General features: G+C 33.8%; 1 protein-coding gene across 1 annotated transcript; it reads right to left on the reverse strand.

Annotated features, from left to right (window-relative positions):
- Positions 1–12,066: 12,066 nt before the first annotated feature.
- On the reverse strand, positions 12,067–12,900 carry LOC111903352 (receptor-like protein EIX2). The gene has a single exon (XM_023899131.1). It carries the CDS (start codon positions 12,898–12,900, stop codon positions 12,067–12,069), a length of 834 nt encoding a protein of 277 aa, XP_023754899.1.
- Between the last annotated feature and the right edge of the window lie 675 nt (positions 12,901–13,575).

The following is a 13,575-nucleotide window of genomic DNA, read 5'->3' on the forward strand; positions in this document are numbered from 1 at the left end:
AAAAATCGAAGTTCTGTTTGGTGATTAAGCAGGGCCGGCCTTGCCTTGTGTCAAATTAAGCAAGGGCTTAGGGCCTTGCTTGTTTACTTTTTATTGTATTTACCTCTTAATTTTACATCTAAATATGGAACCGAATAAGCGTGAGGACGAATAAGTGTGAGGAGGAAGTCTAAAAGAAAAATGCACATGCTTGCCCTTCCCCCGTATGTCTCCCACCAACAAAAAAAATTTATTGGGTTGTTCGTTTTTAAAAAGCTAATAAGTTGAAAAAGTGTTTGACAAACTCAAAAGTATTTTTCATAATAGTTTTTCCATTAGTTTCAAAAAACACTTTTTAAAAAGCATGTAAAACTTGGTTTTTAAAAACTGCTTTTGACTTTTTAACCAAAATAACTTCAAAAAGCACTTTTTAAACCAAACACATTTTAATTTATTGACTTATTGGCTTTCTCATCATAAAAGTTAATCCAAACACTTTTAAAAAACTTATTTTACCACCACTATAAGCCAATAAACATTTTTATATATCGCGTCGTTCCGTAGTTTAATAAAAGAAAAGAAGAGAAGATAAAAGAAAGTCATAAGAGAAAATAAAAAAAGAGGAGAAAGGAAAGGAAAACAAAATTTTGTTTTGAGTTCCCGAGTTGGAGAGAAATGGAAGGAAAATGAATCATTTTGTTCTTTCTTTCCAAATCCTCCCAAATCGGAAGGAAAGTTAGGAGGGAAAATGATCCTCTCATTTCCCTCCACTTCCTTCCTTTAATGAAACTTAGAAACACCAATTTGTTTTATTTTCTTCTCATTTCCACCCATTTCATTTCCTTTCTCTCGTTAAGTTGAACTCGGGAACGGGGTGTAAAAGTACTTCTAGAGTTCAAAAAGCACTCACAAACACCCATTTAATAAAGTATTGTGTTTCATATACAAGGCAATCCTTCTCCTTCATTGTTTTCTGATAAACTCCTTTTGCAAATTTTGTGTTGTTTGTGGTTTGTTTCCAACGGGCCTCAAACTACAAGCCTATTTGTTGGTCATTTATTTTAGCAAATAAGATAAAAATATTATCCAGCCAAGTGAAAGTACAATACATAAAATATTAGTTTAAATCTCTCTCTCTCTCTCTCTCTCTCTCTCTCTCTCTCGCACACACACAGGAATAAAATTCTTGTTTTTTTTCATCAACATAGAAACATTTTTTAAGGATAAAAATTAATAAATTCAGGAAATTTATTTGATAAATAAAACACTAAAAAAGGAAAAATCAACATCATTCATCAAGGAATATAATGTAAAAAAATGAAGTTTAATACCAATATGGATGTTAAAGTATAAGACATAAAAAATATAAATTTTGGTATATTTGTTAAATATAAATAATTAACATTCATCCGTTAGCACTACAAATTCATCAATGAAATAAAGCTCTATAAAACACTTCCTATATATATATATATATATATATATATATATATATATATATATATATATATATATATATATATATATATATATATATATGCTTAGGTTATTCTATTTTATTTAATTATTGTGTGGATGTAGGGATGAATATGTTGGATTAGTGTTTAAGTCCATAACTATTTTGGTATGTACTTGACCCGATTATGAGCATGGTCCTTTTGGGTTGCCTTCACCATAGTAATATGTAGGATGAATTAAGGAGAGAGACGTTTAAATATGATTTATTAATATATTATGAGAATAATATATTAAAGGAGAAATCATATTATTTAATTAGTATTAGTCAAGAATTAATTGATAATTAATTTTGTGGCTAAAAGAGATTAATTAAATTTAGGGGACTGGACTGCAATTATTGGATAATTGAGTTATTGGGCTAAGGAATGCTAAAGGAATAAGGGGTGAACGAAATTATGATGGGAGCCCATCATATTTTCGTCCATAGCCATATCCAAAAGGTTCCATGGGCTGCTTAGAGTTTAAGCTGCCCATTAGGGTTTTGACTGAAACCATAGCAGCCCACACAAGTATATAAAGGACCCCTTAGGCCCTAAAAACGTGGACAACTGATTCTCTAGGGTTTCTAGCCGTTTTTGGGCAGCCTCCTTTCTTCTCCTCTTCATCCAAGTTGTATATGGTGTTTGTGACTCCATTAGAGGTGCAACACTTGATGCACTAAGCTTTTGAAGCCAATTCAAGCAAGGAATTGATTGTTATTGCTATATAACAATCAAAGGTAATTCTATAAACCCTAATTCAATTTATTATATTTTATATCTAAGTTTATTAGTCTTGGATTCATTGCATGTACAATAGAGAAACCTAGATCCAAGCATTAGGGTTTGTATGAGCACATAGGATTGTTCTTATGCCTAAAACCCATCAGAATATAGACCAATGGTTTTAGTTCTTTTAAGTAATGATTTACCTATCTTTATATCAGGAGACACATGTTTAAATTAAGAAACACATGTTTAATTAATGAAAATTTCGGATTTTAAGGGATACTGATTCTTTTAATTTTGAATTCTGATTTTTTTAATTAATTCATTTTTAATTCTAACATAATTTTTGATTTTACTCGAATTTATTCTTTTAGATTGCAATTCTATTAGAACAATATTCTATGAAAATTCCATAATATATTCTAATAGAGTACATATTTTGATTGAAGTAACTTCTTGTAGCAAAACAATATTCTTGAAGTTTCAGTTGAAATATAACGTAATCTTTATATATTCAAACATTGAAATGTAAATATAGATTCATACATCTTCTTACAGAAAGAGAGAGAGAGAGAGAGAGAGAGAGAGAGAGAGAGAGAATGACAGTGAGGTGTGAGGCACAGGAAGAAGAAAGAAATATGTGTTTTGTATGGTCGGTTAGGGTTTTTAATTCTTAAACTATATTGCCTAAACTAAAGGGATTAATTAAATATTTATTTAATTAATAAAATTAATTAATAGATAACATTAAAAATTTACCTTATTTAGGTTTTTAAATGATTGGCTCACATTGATTCATACATCCACATAATAATTAGTTAGAATAATTGAACCTATCTCTTGCTCTCTCTCTCTTGCTATATATATATATATATATATATATATATATATATATATATATATATATATATATATATATATATATATGACAAAACTTCAAAAATGGTCCCTATGGTTTCACATAAATCTAAAGTTTGGTCCCTAATTTTAAAAAACCTCACGGATGGTCCATGTGGTTTAAAAACGTTTAATATTTAGTCCTTCCGGCTCACTCTGTTACCATTTAGCAGTTAAATTGTTTCTCAACATTAAATTGCAGGGGCAATATTGTCGTTTCACTTTTAACCTTTACTCTTTAAAAGAAAGATTGCATGCTCGATTTTTGTGCAAACCCTTTATCTGTGATCATCATCTCTCTTTTCCCTTCCGTTGTTGGTCGACTGTTACACCCTTTACAATATCTAATCGCTTCGCATTCAAAGATGGTGACTTGCTGATGTAGGAATAAAGCAATGAATATCACTTCATGGACGGATCGTAACCTGGAAGGAAATTTTGGAACTGTACAAGATGTGGGTTCCTTCGATGGTCTGACCCTCCTATGTGTGTTAGGGCATTAGTGGTGATTCCGGGTTTGATAAGATAAATGAATCAATTGGAAGAGAAGGTTGCTATTACGAGTGCAGAACTATGGAACTACCAGCTGATGTTGTTTTGTTCATGGGTGTTCTTTTTTTGGTTTTATTTTAATCAGTATGTATCTCTTTTCGGATGGATATCTATTTTCGTTTTTATTCATTATTCGGGGGTTGATGAAAGAAACCATATAGTTATATGAGTAAAATAAACGACTTACCAATTTGCTACGAAAGCAAATAGGCCTTGTGTTGCGGATAGAACGTTATAGGCAAGAGCTCCTGTAGCTTCATCTTAGTATATTTGAGCACACTTCAGGTCACTCCGCTATTTCCAAAGGAAGAAAGGAAAGACTTTCTAGTTTCTTCTTGCTTGAGCTGAGCACTTAAGCCTTATGTTATTTGATATTTTTCAAAAATTTACACTAACACTTCTAACTTTGAGCTTTCAACTATCAACTTTTTTTTTGAACATATGTTTAAACTCTCTTAATTGATAGTTCGTAGGATTGAACCCCACCCCCACATTTCAAATTTGGGTGGCTTGCCACTAGAAAAAAAATTGATATTTAATTTTGTAATACATTTTCTTAATCTTGTGCAACTATTTTCTTTCCGAAAAAATGTGTTTGTATATATATGACTAACTAGTTTCTAACCCGTGGAAACCACGGTTACTAAATTAATTAACCTCTCATAGTAAAAATTCGTACTTATTAATCAATTATTTTAAATAAATTATTAATTAAGAGATATATGAAAATTTTAAAGTTATTTATAACTTCAAATTTAACATATAATTAAAAAAAAAGTAAATGTTTCTATAAAAAGTTTAAATTTTATTATTAAAAAACCTTATCGTCATTAATTATGATAGTGGTTTGCTTAATATATTTTTCCTGACATGTAGCATAATATTAATGAGAAGTTGTATTAAAGTGATATATGTCAAAAGAATATTAAAGTTATTCTTTTATTAGTATTAGTATAGGGATGGATTTTTTATTTTTGAGAAATATTTGGTCAAATGAGTGTGAACTTTTTATTTTAAAAAATAAAAATAAAAATAAAAATGAGTGTGAACTAATGAAATATTCATAGTAAACAATTATAGGGATATTAAGTTTTCGGTTTCCATTCACACACATAATCAATTGTTGACGTGGCCTTTAACAATTTTGTTTGAGCATATAATTGGTGGTTGGTGTATGACACTTTATATGTATGTCCTACATGTTGTTTTGCAATATCATGTGTTTATGGTTACACTCAAAGATGGATAATGTTCCTGATGGATGTGTTTTAGAGGCTGAATTTGTTAATAATATAGACATTAAAGCAACCACTAAGATTTCTATATAAATTAAAAATAAAAGCATCCACGACGTCCCTACTTCACTTATACCATTACATAACAAGATGTTGAGTGCTCACCAAATAATCTTAAAAGAGGACCAATGAATTGTCAAAATTAAATTTATTGAAATATATGCCTATTACCCTATCTTAATTTTGAAAGAATCAGATTTATTTGTTTGGATTTAATTTGGACAACTTGTTGTAGGACATTGCCACTTTTCCATGTGTTACATATTTGTTCGTGGGCTTAGTCAGCAATGCAATTGGACTCACTATTCAGGGCTTGTAGGAGATCTGGTTGGACCTGCAGTGTTGATACAAGCCAAGAGTAGGACCAAAAGTGAGAGAAGTTGTAGAAGTTAAGGACGGGGGCTTGTGTTTGATATTCTTAGTCAACACTCGGATCTTTTAACCCAGTTTCCGACCCGATCGTTTAACCTAGTTTCCGACCCGATGGTGTTAGTAACACCCATGTATATAAGGCTAGATCAACCACTAAATTTTGCATCACTACAAGAAAGTAGAGCATTACCGGCGACAGACGTCGTCGCTAAAAGCGCGCCTTGTCGCCGCTAATAGTATTAGCGGCGACGTGTCGTCGCTAAAACGTCGACGCTGATGTTTTGTCGCTATTAATCAAACTGTCGCCGCTAATGCGTGTCTGTCGTCGCTAAAACCCGTCGCCGCTAATAAGCACACGTCGTCGCTAAAACTCGTCGCCGGTAATAAGCTATTGTCGCCACTAAAGGTGTCGCCGGTATTAGTTTTTTTCTTTTAAAAAAAAAAAAAACTAGTATGATATTAATTAATCTAATCCTACATCATTCCATTCCAAAATATTAATACAATATCCGTTTAAAATACTCGTCTGATTTAACCTAGAACAAAATATCGAAAATACTAGTCTAAAATACTTGCACAAATAAAACATAAAAAAATCCTACAACTATCTACTCGTCATCATCGCTCTCCTCGTTTCCTCCGGTTTCATTTCGTTGTGGCAACGAACGAAACCAATCTTCAAGTGCAGCACTACATGCCGGATCTTTTAACATTGTTTGAAGCATTTCCAACTACAAATAAAACAACATAGTCTTATAAGTAAACTAGCATTATAACATTCTATATACAAAATATACATTCCACATATTGGGTATAAAACATTATAACATTGTACTATAACTAATAATTACCAAATTTTGAAACTATTACTAAACCAACAATTACCAACATTTTAAACAATTACCAAAATTAAATAATCTTGTCACCTGTGATTGTGGTGGTGGCTGTGTCATTGGTTGTTCCTGATCGTACATCGAAACAACCGTAGAAGGTTTACGCCCGATGCCTCTGATATGGCCACGTCGAACACCCAATATTTTTTCAAAACAATTTTGTGTATCCTTTGGTGTTAGACCGCTGGCTTCAGAGGAAGCTTGAGTTTGTTGACTGATCTTAAAGAGTAAAGCATTCTGTATTTTCAAAAAAGAAATAAATATAATAAAAATTAGATTACTAACTACCCTTTGACGATATAAGCACTTATATGAAAATACAAATTAACCACTTACGTATTGTTGCTCGACTGCAGGACTAGTAAACACCCCTTGGCGATCAGTATTGGCCTTACGAAATGCTTCGATTCGAGCGATGTCCTATTTCACATTAAAAATTAGATTAATTATAATTTAAATAAACAGTTAAATATATCATAGCTTGCTTCTTTGAAACATGCATTGCTATACGAGCACGATCCCCCTCTGTTTACAACTTGTTGTTGTGCACGGACTCCTTTGTTTGACGCCGAACGCTTTAGAAATTCAGGAGTTTGAAAATGCTCGACTGCTTGCGCCCAATTTTCACGTGACATACCATCGGGGGGGGGGGGGGGGGGGGGGGGGGGGTTGGCTAATGCCCTTGGGATATCTGTAAGCCCCCCGACATTCTGAAAATAAGTATGTGCTTTATTTTTTCGTCCTCTATAAATTCTTTGCAAGGTCGCGTCAATGCTCTGCAACAACTGAGCACGCTCGGGATCCAAGTTAACCTTATCTAAATCAAACTTATTCTACAAATACAAAAAAGTTAGTTAGTTAAATACCAATTAGAACGAAATTTAAAATATTGTCCAAGTTACCTTTAAATGAACCACTGTGGCATTCCTTAAAGCGGCGGAAACATTCTCCCAACCAGATACGTTCAAAGGGATGTTCATCCATATATACTTCCCAATCTCACGGGTAAACCAATTACCATGGTTCCCGATAGGGGAATATGTCAACTCTCTATCGAAATCCAAATCTACAGGTTTTCCCTTGTTTGCCCGTATTATCTTTGATAATTGAATGTTTTTTGCTAGGCCTCTTCTTTTCTTAGGGAGCTCAGCTGAAAAATATAATTAAAAATATTAGTCATGATAACTTATAATAAATGGATAAAAATATCTAACATATATATCATAATAAGACTTACCATCTTGTTCGTGTTGACAACGACCAAAACCTCCGGGAGGTGGTGGATCCCCGGCTCCATCACCTCCATGTCCTAAGCCCATAACATCCGCCATCACGTAGAAGAGTATCGCCCAACTAAACCCCATATATAACCTGCAAAATTACAATATGAATAGAATTTACACATATTACATATACAAAAATAATACAGTTTCTATTATAACATTGTAGTTTCCAAATTGCATACAAATACATACACAATATAACATCATACTTTTTTTTCCTTTAATATTGCATCCTACTTTTTGTTCAATTTTTTCCATGAACTAATTTATTATACAAATATAACCTTTATAAAAAATATCATTTAAGTCAGTAACAAAATGGTAAGAAATTAATAATTTCTAAAATTTAATTAATCTAAGGCTTACTTAATCTAAAATAAATCAATATTATAAAAATTATAAATAACTTTCTGAAATTTTACATTAAAACTTTGGATTCAATTTACACATATTACGACTAGATTTTTAATTATTTTTTAGAGCAAGGGACCAAAATCGTACAAATCAGAAGTTGAGGTTTGATCATATATATTTTGTAATGGAGTTTGGTTAAATCAGGAGGTTTGATACCTCCTGTATCCTCATCATCGTTCATCCCAAATGAGAAGCAAAAAAAAAAATACAAATTAATGGCCTTGTGTTTATCATCTACCAACAAATCAAGAGATTAAAAGGGCCAACAAATCAAGAGATTAAAAGGGGATGGATGGAGTGGACTTAGGAAGAAGGAAGCTATAAACAATATAAAATGCATACAATCTAACAAATTGCACAAACACTTTTAATCTCAAAATTACTAACAATTTATCATACAACATAGCAACAAAACACGAAAATAATAGAAAATTGGAGAAATTTGACCTTGAATGTGGGCAATTTCGGTATTGAGCTCAAGGATCGCCGGTTTTCAACGTTTTGAGGGAAGCTATGGCGGTCTTATGGTGGCAGAAGGGGCTAGCACCGGTAATTTACCTTCGTCCTCCACTTAGTCGAAGTGATCAAACCGAGAAGCAGCAACAGAAACGAGAGAAGGAAAGGATACAAGCAGAGGAAAAAATGTCACCGAAAAGGAAACTGGAAAGGGTAATCTGTAATGGGTATTAGCGGCGACAAGCAATAGCGGCGACAGAAGGGTAATAGCGGCGACATCAGGGCAATAGCGGCGACACCTTTGGAGGGAAAAGTTAGCGCGTTTTCGCTTTCCTCTACAACCGTTGGATTGAAATCAAATCGGACGGATAGGGATAATTTGACACGGATCGCCGATTTTGAGCATTACCGGCGACGCGTAGCAATAGCGGCGACGTGTAACACGTCAATTACATGTCGCCGCTATTGCTCTCCGTCGCCGCTAAAAGCGTCGCCGGTAATGCCAACATTTCTTGTAGTGCATCTGGTGTGACAGCACCAAAATGTATTAAAAGTTAGTTTAATTATAATCTTGCATGTTGTATATTCTGCAAAAAAAAAAAAAAAAGTTCGTTACAACCTTTCAGACCATAGTTCTTGCAAAGAAAAACATTTATTTCTATTATTGATATTTGAGAATCTTATCTTATTATGATTTTACTTAAAAAGACAGAATTAGGGGCATTGTTTGAAGAACCACTAGCAAAGGATCCTAACTTGTAGGATTCTTCCCTAGAACACATTGCACAGATGTTCTCTCTTTAAAATGTTACTTGTAAATTGAGAATATGAATAATCTAAATCCACTCAGTTGCATCATTCGTGTCGTAGGTTGTTGGAAGCATCGCAAACACCCACAAATTGAATTTAATCGTTATCATAATCTGATAAATTATAACTTCTCTAAACACATGCATGCATTAATTCGTTGGTAGACATTATATATGATAGACCCATCAATTTTATCATAAGTTTCTTTTAGGTTAGTCCAAACATCCACCAACACTTTGAGAGAACCTGGCTAACATATAAGTTTTATGACACAACCTAAAAACTTGGACAAAACTAAAGCAACAACCATATGCCAATATCTATCCTGTAACTCATCGTTCTCAGTCCGAAAACAAGAGTCATTCACAAACCCTAGCTTATTCTTAGCGTTAAGGACTAGTTTAATTAGTAGCACAGTGTGTTACAATGTTACTGATCATCTTTTTCAAAATAGTACATCGCAACCTACAAACTTTCATCATTGGACAATCGATTTAGGGAAAAATATCCATCAACTTTTAAATCCATCTTCAAATGTTGATCTATTTCTTTTATTTGATTCCTGTTGGAATAGCACAACTGACATATATTCTTCTCTGTAGAGTTTTTTGTTTGTTTGAACAGATGCTTAGAGCAAATCTGGACAACACCATCATCTTCTTCCTTTTCTCTTTCATATTTTGTTTTTGCTGATAATTTTTAAAATAAAAAGGTTTTGTTTCACTCTTTTAGGCTTTCAGGTAACCATCAGCTGCTAAAGAAACTTGGATGCACTGCTCTTAGTTATATCAAAACATATATATTAATTTTTGTTTAAGAGGCTTCTTAGATGAAGATGATGTGTTTGTATTGTATTAGTCTAATATAGTGGTTTGATATGTAATTAATAGGTGAAGCTGACTAAAACAATTACTTAACAAGTGAAACTACTAGCAAAAGGTGAAGATGAAAGTACATACATGGTTACCCTAATAAGAAAAACATGATTCAAGAAGAAAACATGAAACTAGCATGCTAAAACAAACAAGTCATGTGTGTTTTTTCTGTTGCGATCGTTTCAAGGTTGACAATCTACTTTTGTCCAACCAGAGTTTTACCAGAGCTTTTGGATTCAGTAAAGTGTGTATGTGTGTGCTATGAACAAATGTGATAAATGGTTACCCTAACAAGTCATTTCCCCTTTTTATTATACCCTTAATGGTTATTATTATTACTTTTTTAAAACAACTTTCTTAAATAAAAATAGAAAATATAAACTTTTTATGATGCCTTATTTCACACAGCGGTGAAAAATGGCCACCAGTGGTCTTGGAGGCAATTTTATTGAAAAATGGGACTTAAAAACCCATGCCAAATACAAAAATGAAACATTGTTTTACATGACTATATATGTTCATCTTTTTTGCAAATTTGCAATGAACATCACCACCTTCACATAAACCCAATCTTCAAAGCTATCAAGAAACATAAAAAAAGCAAATCTTCCACGACGGTTGAGAAGCAAAGCACCACATGCTATGCAAAATCCAACAATGAAACCAATGGCCCCACCAACATCGAACCAACCTTGAACATAGGTAGGGTATTATTTTAATGTAACAATGTTGATTTTCTGAGTTGAACATTGATTTAATGATGAACAAATAAGGCCCTAGGAAACATAAGGTGAAATATATTATTAATTATAGTCTTAAAGAAAAGCAATGTATATGGATGGATCATCCTTGGAGCACTATATTTCCTAGAAAATTTGTTGATTAATCCAAGTTTATTGGTTACATATGTACAAAACAAGTGACTAAAGAATGACCCAATGGGACAGTTGTTTACTGTCGTATAGTCATTTTCCCTTTTTATCATTACCCTTATTTAGGCCTGCCAATCGTGTCGTGTTCGGGTTGGCGTGTCGCGGGTTGGCGGGTCAAAATATGCCAACCCAAACACGACCCATTTAAATATACAAGTTACGGGTTGACATGTCACGGGTTGGCGGGTTTGGAACCTAAACCCATATATGACCCGCCAACCCATTTATTAATATGGGTTCATAGGTTGGCGGGTTCGTGGGTCAGATTTGGGTTCGTGGGTACGAATTTTAGACATTTAAGTCTTAAACATCCAAATGAAATTTAAAAACATTCATAGAAACATGTTACAGACTTGACATTATAAGTTACGACTTACGACCTTAGACCATCCACTTGGAGTCAAAATGTCAAAATTGTCAAATGGTCTATGAATCAATGGTATATATTATATAATACTTATTAAATATTAATACTTGATACATAAATACATTTAAAAATAAAATGATTTTTTTTTATTAAGAATATAAACGGGTTGACGGGTCAACCCGTTTATTTTTTGAGAAACTCATATATGACCCATTTAATAAGCGGGTTGGCGGGTTAGCGGGTTGACGGGTTGAAAAACTCAACCCAAATCCATTTATTTTGTGTCGTGTCGTGGGTCGTGTCGCAGGTCGTGTCGAGAATTGCCAGCCCTACCCTTATTGGTTATTTAAAACAAATAAATAAAAATAATAAATAACTTTCTAAAATATAAACTTTTTAGGATGCCTAATTTCACACAACGGTGAAAAATGGCCATCCGTCGTGTTTGTGGCAATTTTATTGATAAATGGGACTTAAAAACCCATGCCAAATACAAAAATGAAACATGGTTTTACATTTATCTATGTTCATCTTTTTTGCAAATTTGCAATGAACACCACCACCTTCACATAAACCCAATCTTCAAAGCTATCAAGAAACATAAAAAAAAAAAGTAAATCTTCCACGACGGTTGGTGAGTAAAGCACCGCATGCTATGAAAAATCCAACTGTGAAACCAATGGCCCCACAAACATAGAACCAACCTTGAAGTTCGTCTATACCTTCCCCCTCACTTTCACACCAATGCTATGTTGTATTCTCGATTCTTCATCTCCAGGACATTTTTTGGTAAGGGGAGGTCCACAAAGCCCTAAGTTCCATTCGTATCTTGAAGGGTCAAAGGACTGAAGTTGTGCGCTGGATGGGATTCTCCCTGACAAGCTATTATCTGAGACGTCTAGGTAATTTAGCCAAGTCATTTGAGAAATGGTTGATTGTATTTCTCCTGAAAACTTGTTTCTAGATAAATCCAAAGTTAAAAGATTTTTCATCTGACCGATTTTCCATGGAATCTTTCCACGTAGAGCATTCTTTGATAAGTTCAGTGCAATTAGTTCATCAAGATTGGTAATCTGATATGGGATTTCCCCTGTTAAGTTGTTGCTTAACAGGTTGATGCTCCTCAATAATACCATATTACTACGGATGAATTCACGTTCAGTTCCTTGCCACTGGATCATCACATGGTCAACATTATATGAATATGTTATTAATGAATAATCTACTTGAGAGAATCCTTCTGTCACCATGATCTTAAAATTACTCAAACATGAGGGGATGGTTCCATGGAAATGGTTCACGGACAAGTCTAGAATTTGAAGACTTGCTAATTGACATAATTGTAAAGGAATGTTTCCAGAGAAGTTGTTTGATCTTAACGTAAGAACATACAACCCAAATAAGTTTTCCCCAATCCAAACAGGCAAATTACCAGAAAACTTGTTAGCCCCCAAATTCAATGATTTTAAGCTCGTGCAATTCTTAATAGACAAAGGAAATTCATCAGAGAAATCGTTCTTGTATAGATCCAATGCCTCGAGCTTAATCATAGATCCAAGAGAGCCAGGAAGCCTTCCAGACAGATTATTGTGTTATAAATTAAGAACTTTTAGTTCTTTGAAATGCCACAAACCATCTGGAATTTGTCCACTTAGAAAGTTATGAGAGAGGTCAAGAATAATGTAACATCCCGAAATATCAAGAGTAGAGTTGAAGGGCTAAAAGAGTAATTTAGGAAAGAGTGACTCGGCGAGTCCATGTGCGGACTCGGCGAGTAGAGTCGTGACTTGGTCGCGTGTTAAATGGCCGACTCGGCGAGTCAGTGTAATGGACTCGGCGAGTAGGCGCTGAGTGGAGAAAACCCTAATTCTCGGGGTTGAGCCTTATATAAAGGTCACTATGTTTTCCTCCCAGCCTCTTTATCACCCCTTGAGCCCCAGAAAACCCTAAATCGCGGAGAAGCACCATTGTTGAGTGGATTGGAGCTTGGAGAAGTAATTGTTGAAGGAATTTTGGGAGATTGAAGGCTTGGAGCAAGGGGCTTTGCTTGGATTCGAATTACATTGCAGTTGGGGCATATCTTAGAGGTAATGTCTCGTTATTGGATTGTTGTTATATTGTTTCTTCATTTTGGGGTTTGTGGGAACTTGTCTATGGATGTAATTGGAAGTCTAGAGGTTAGATCTGAGGTTGCTACCTCAGATCTGGAATGAAGAAGAATCAGA

Source organism: Lactuca sativa, chromosome 6, assembly GCF_002870075.4.
Source record: "Lactuca sativa cultivar Salinas chromosome 6, Lsat_Salinas_v11, whole genome shotgun sequence".
NCBI classification, from domain to species: Eukaryota; Viridiplantae; Streptophyta; class Magnoliopsida; order Asterales; family Asteraceae; genus Lactuca; species Lactuca sativa.

Excerpts from the sequence above, each read along its gene's own strand:
- LOC111903352 (XM_023899131.1), bottom strand. The coding sequence starts at position 12,900 with ATGATTAAGCTCGAGGCATTGGATCTATACAAGAACGATTTCTCTGAT.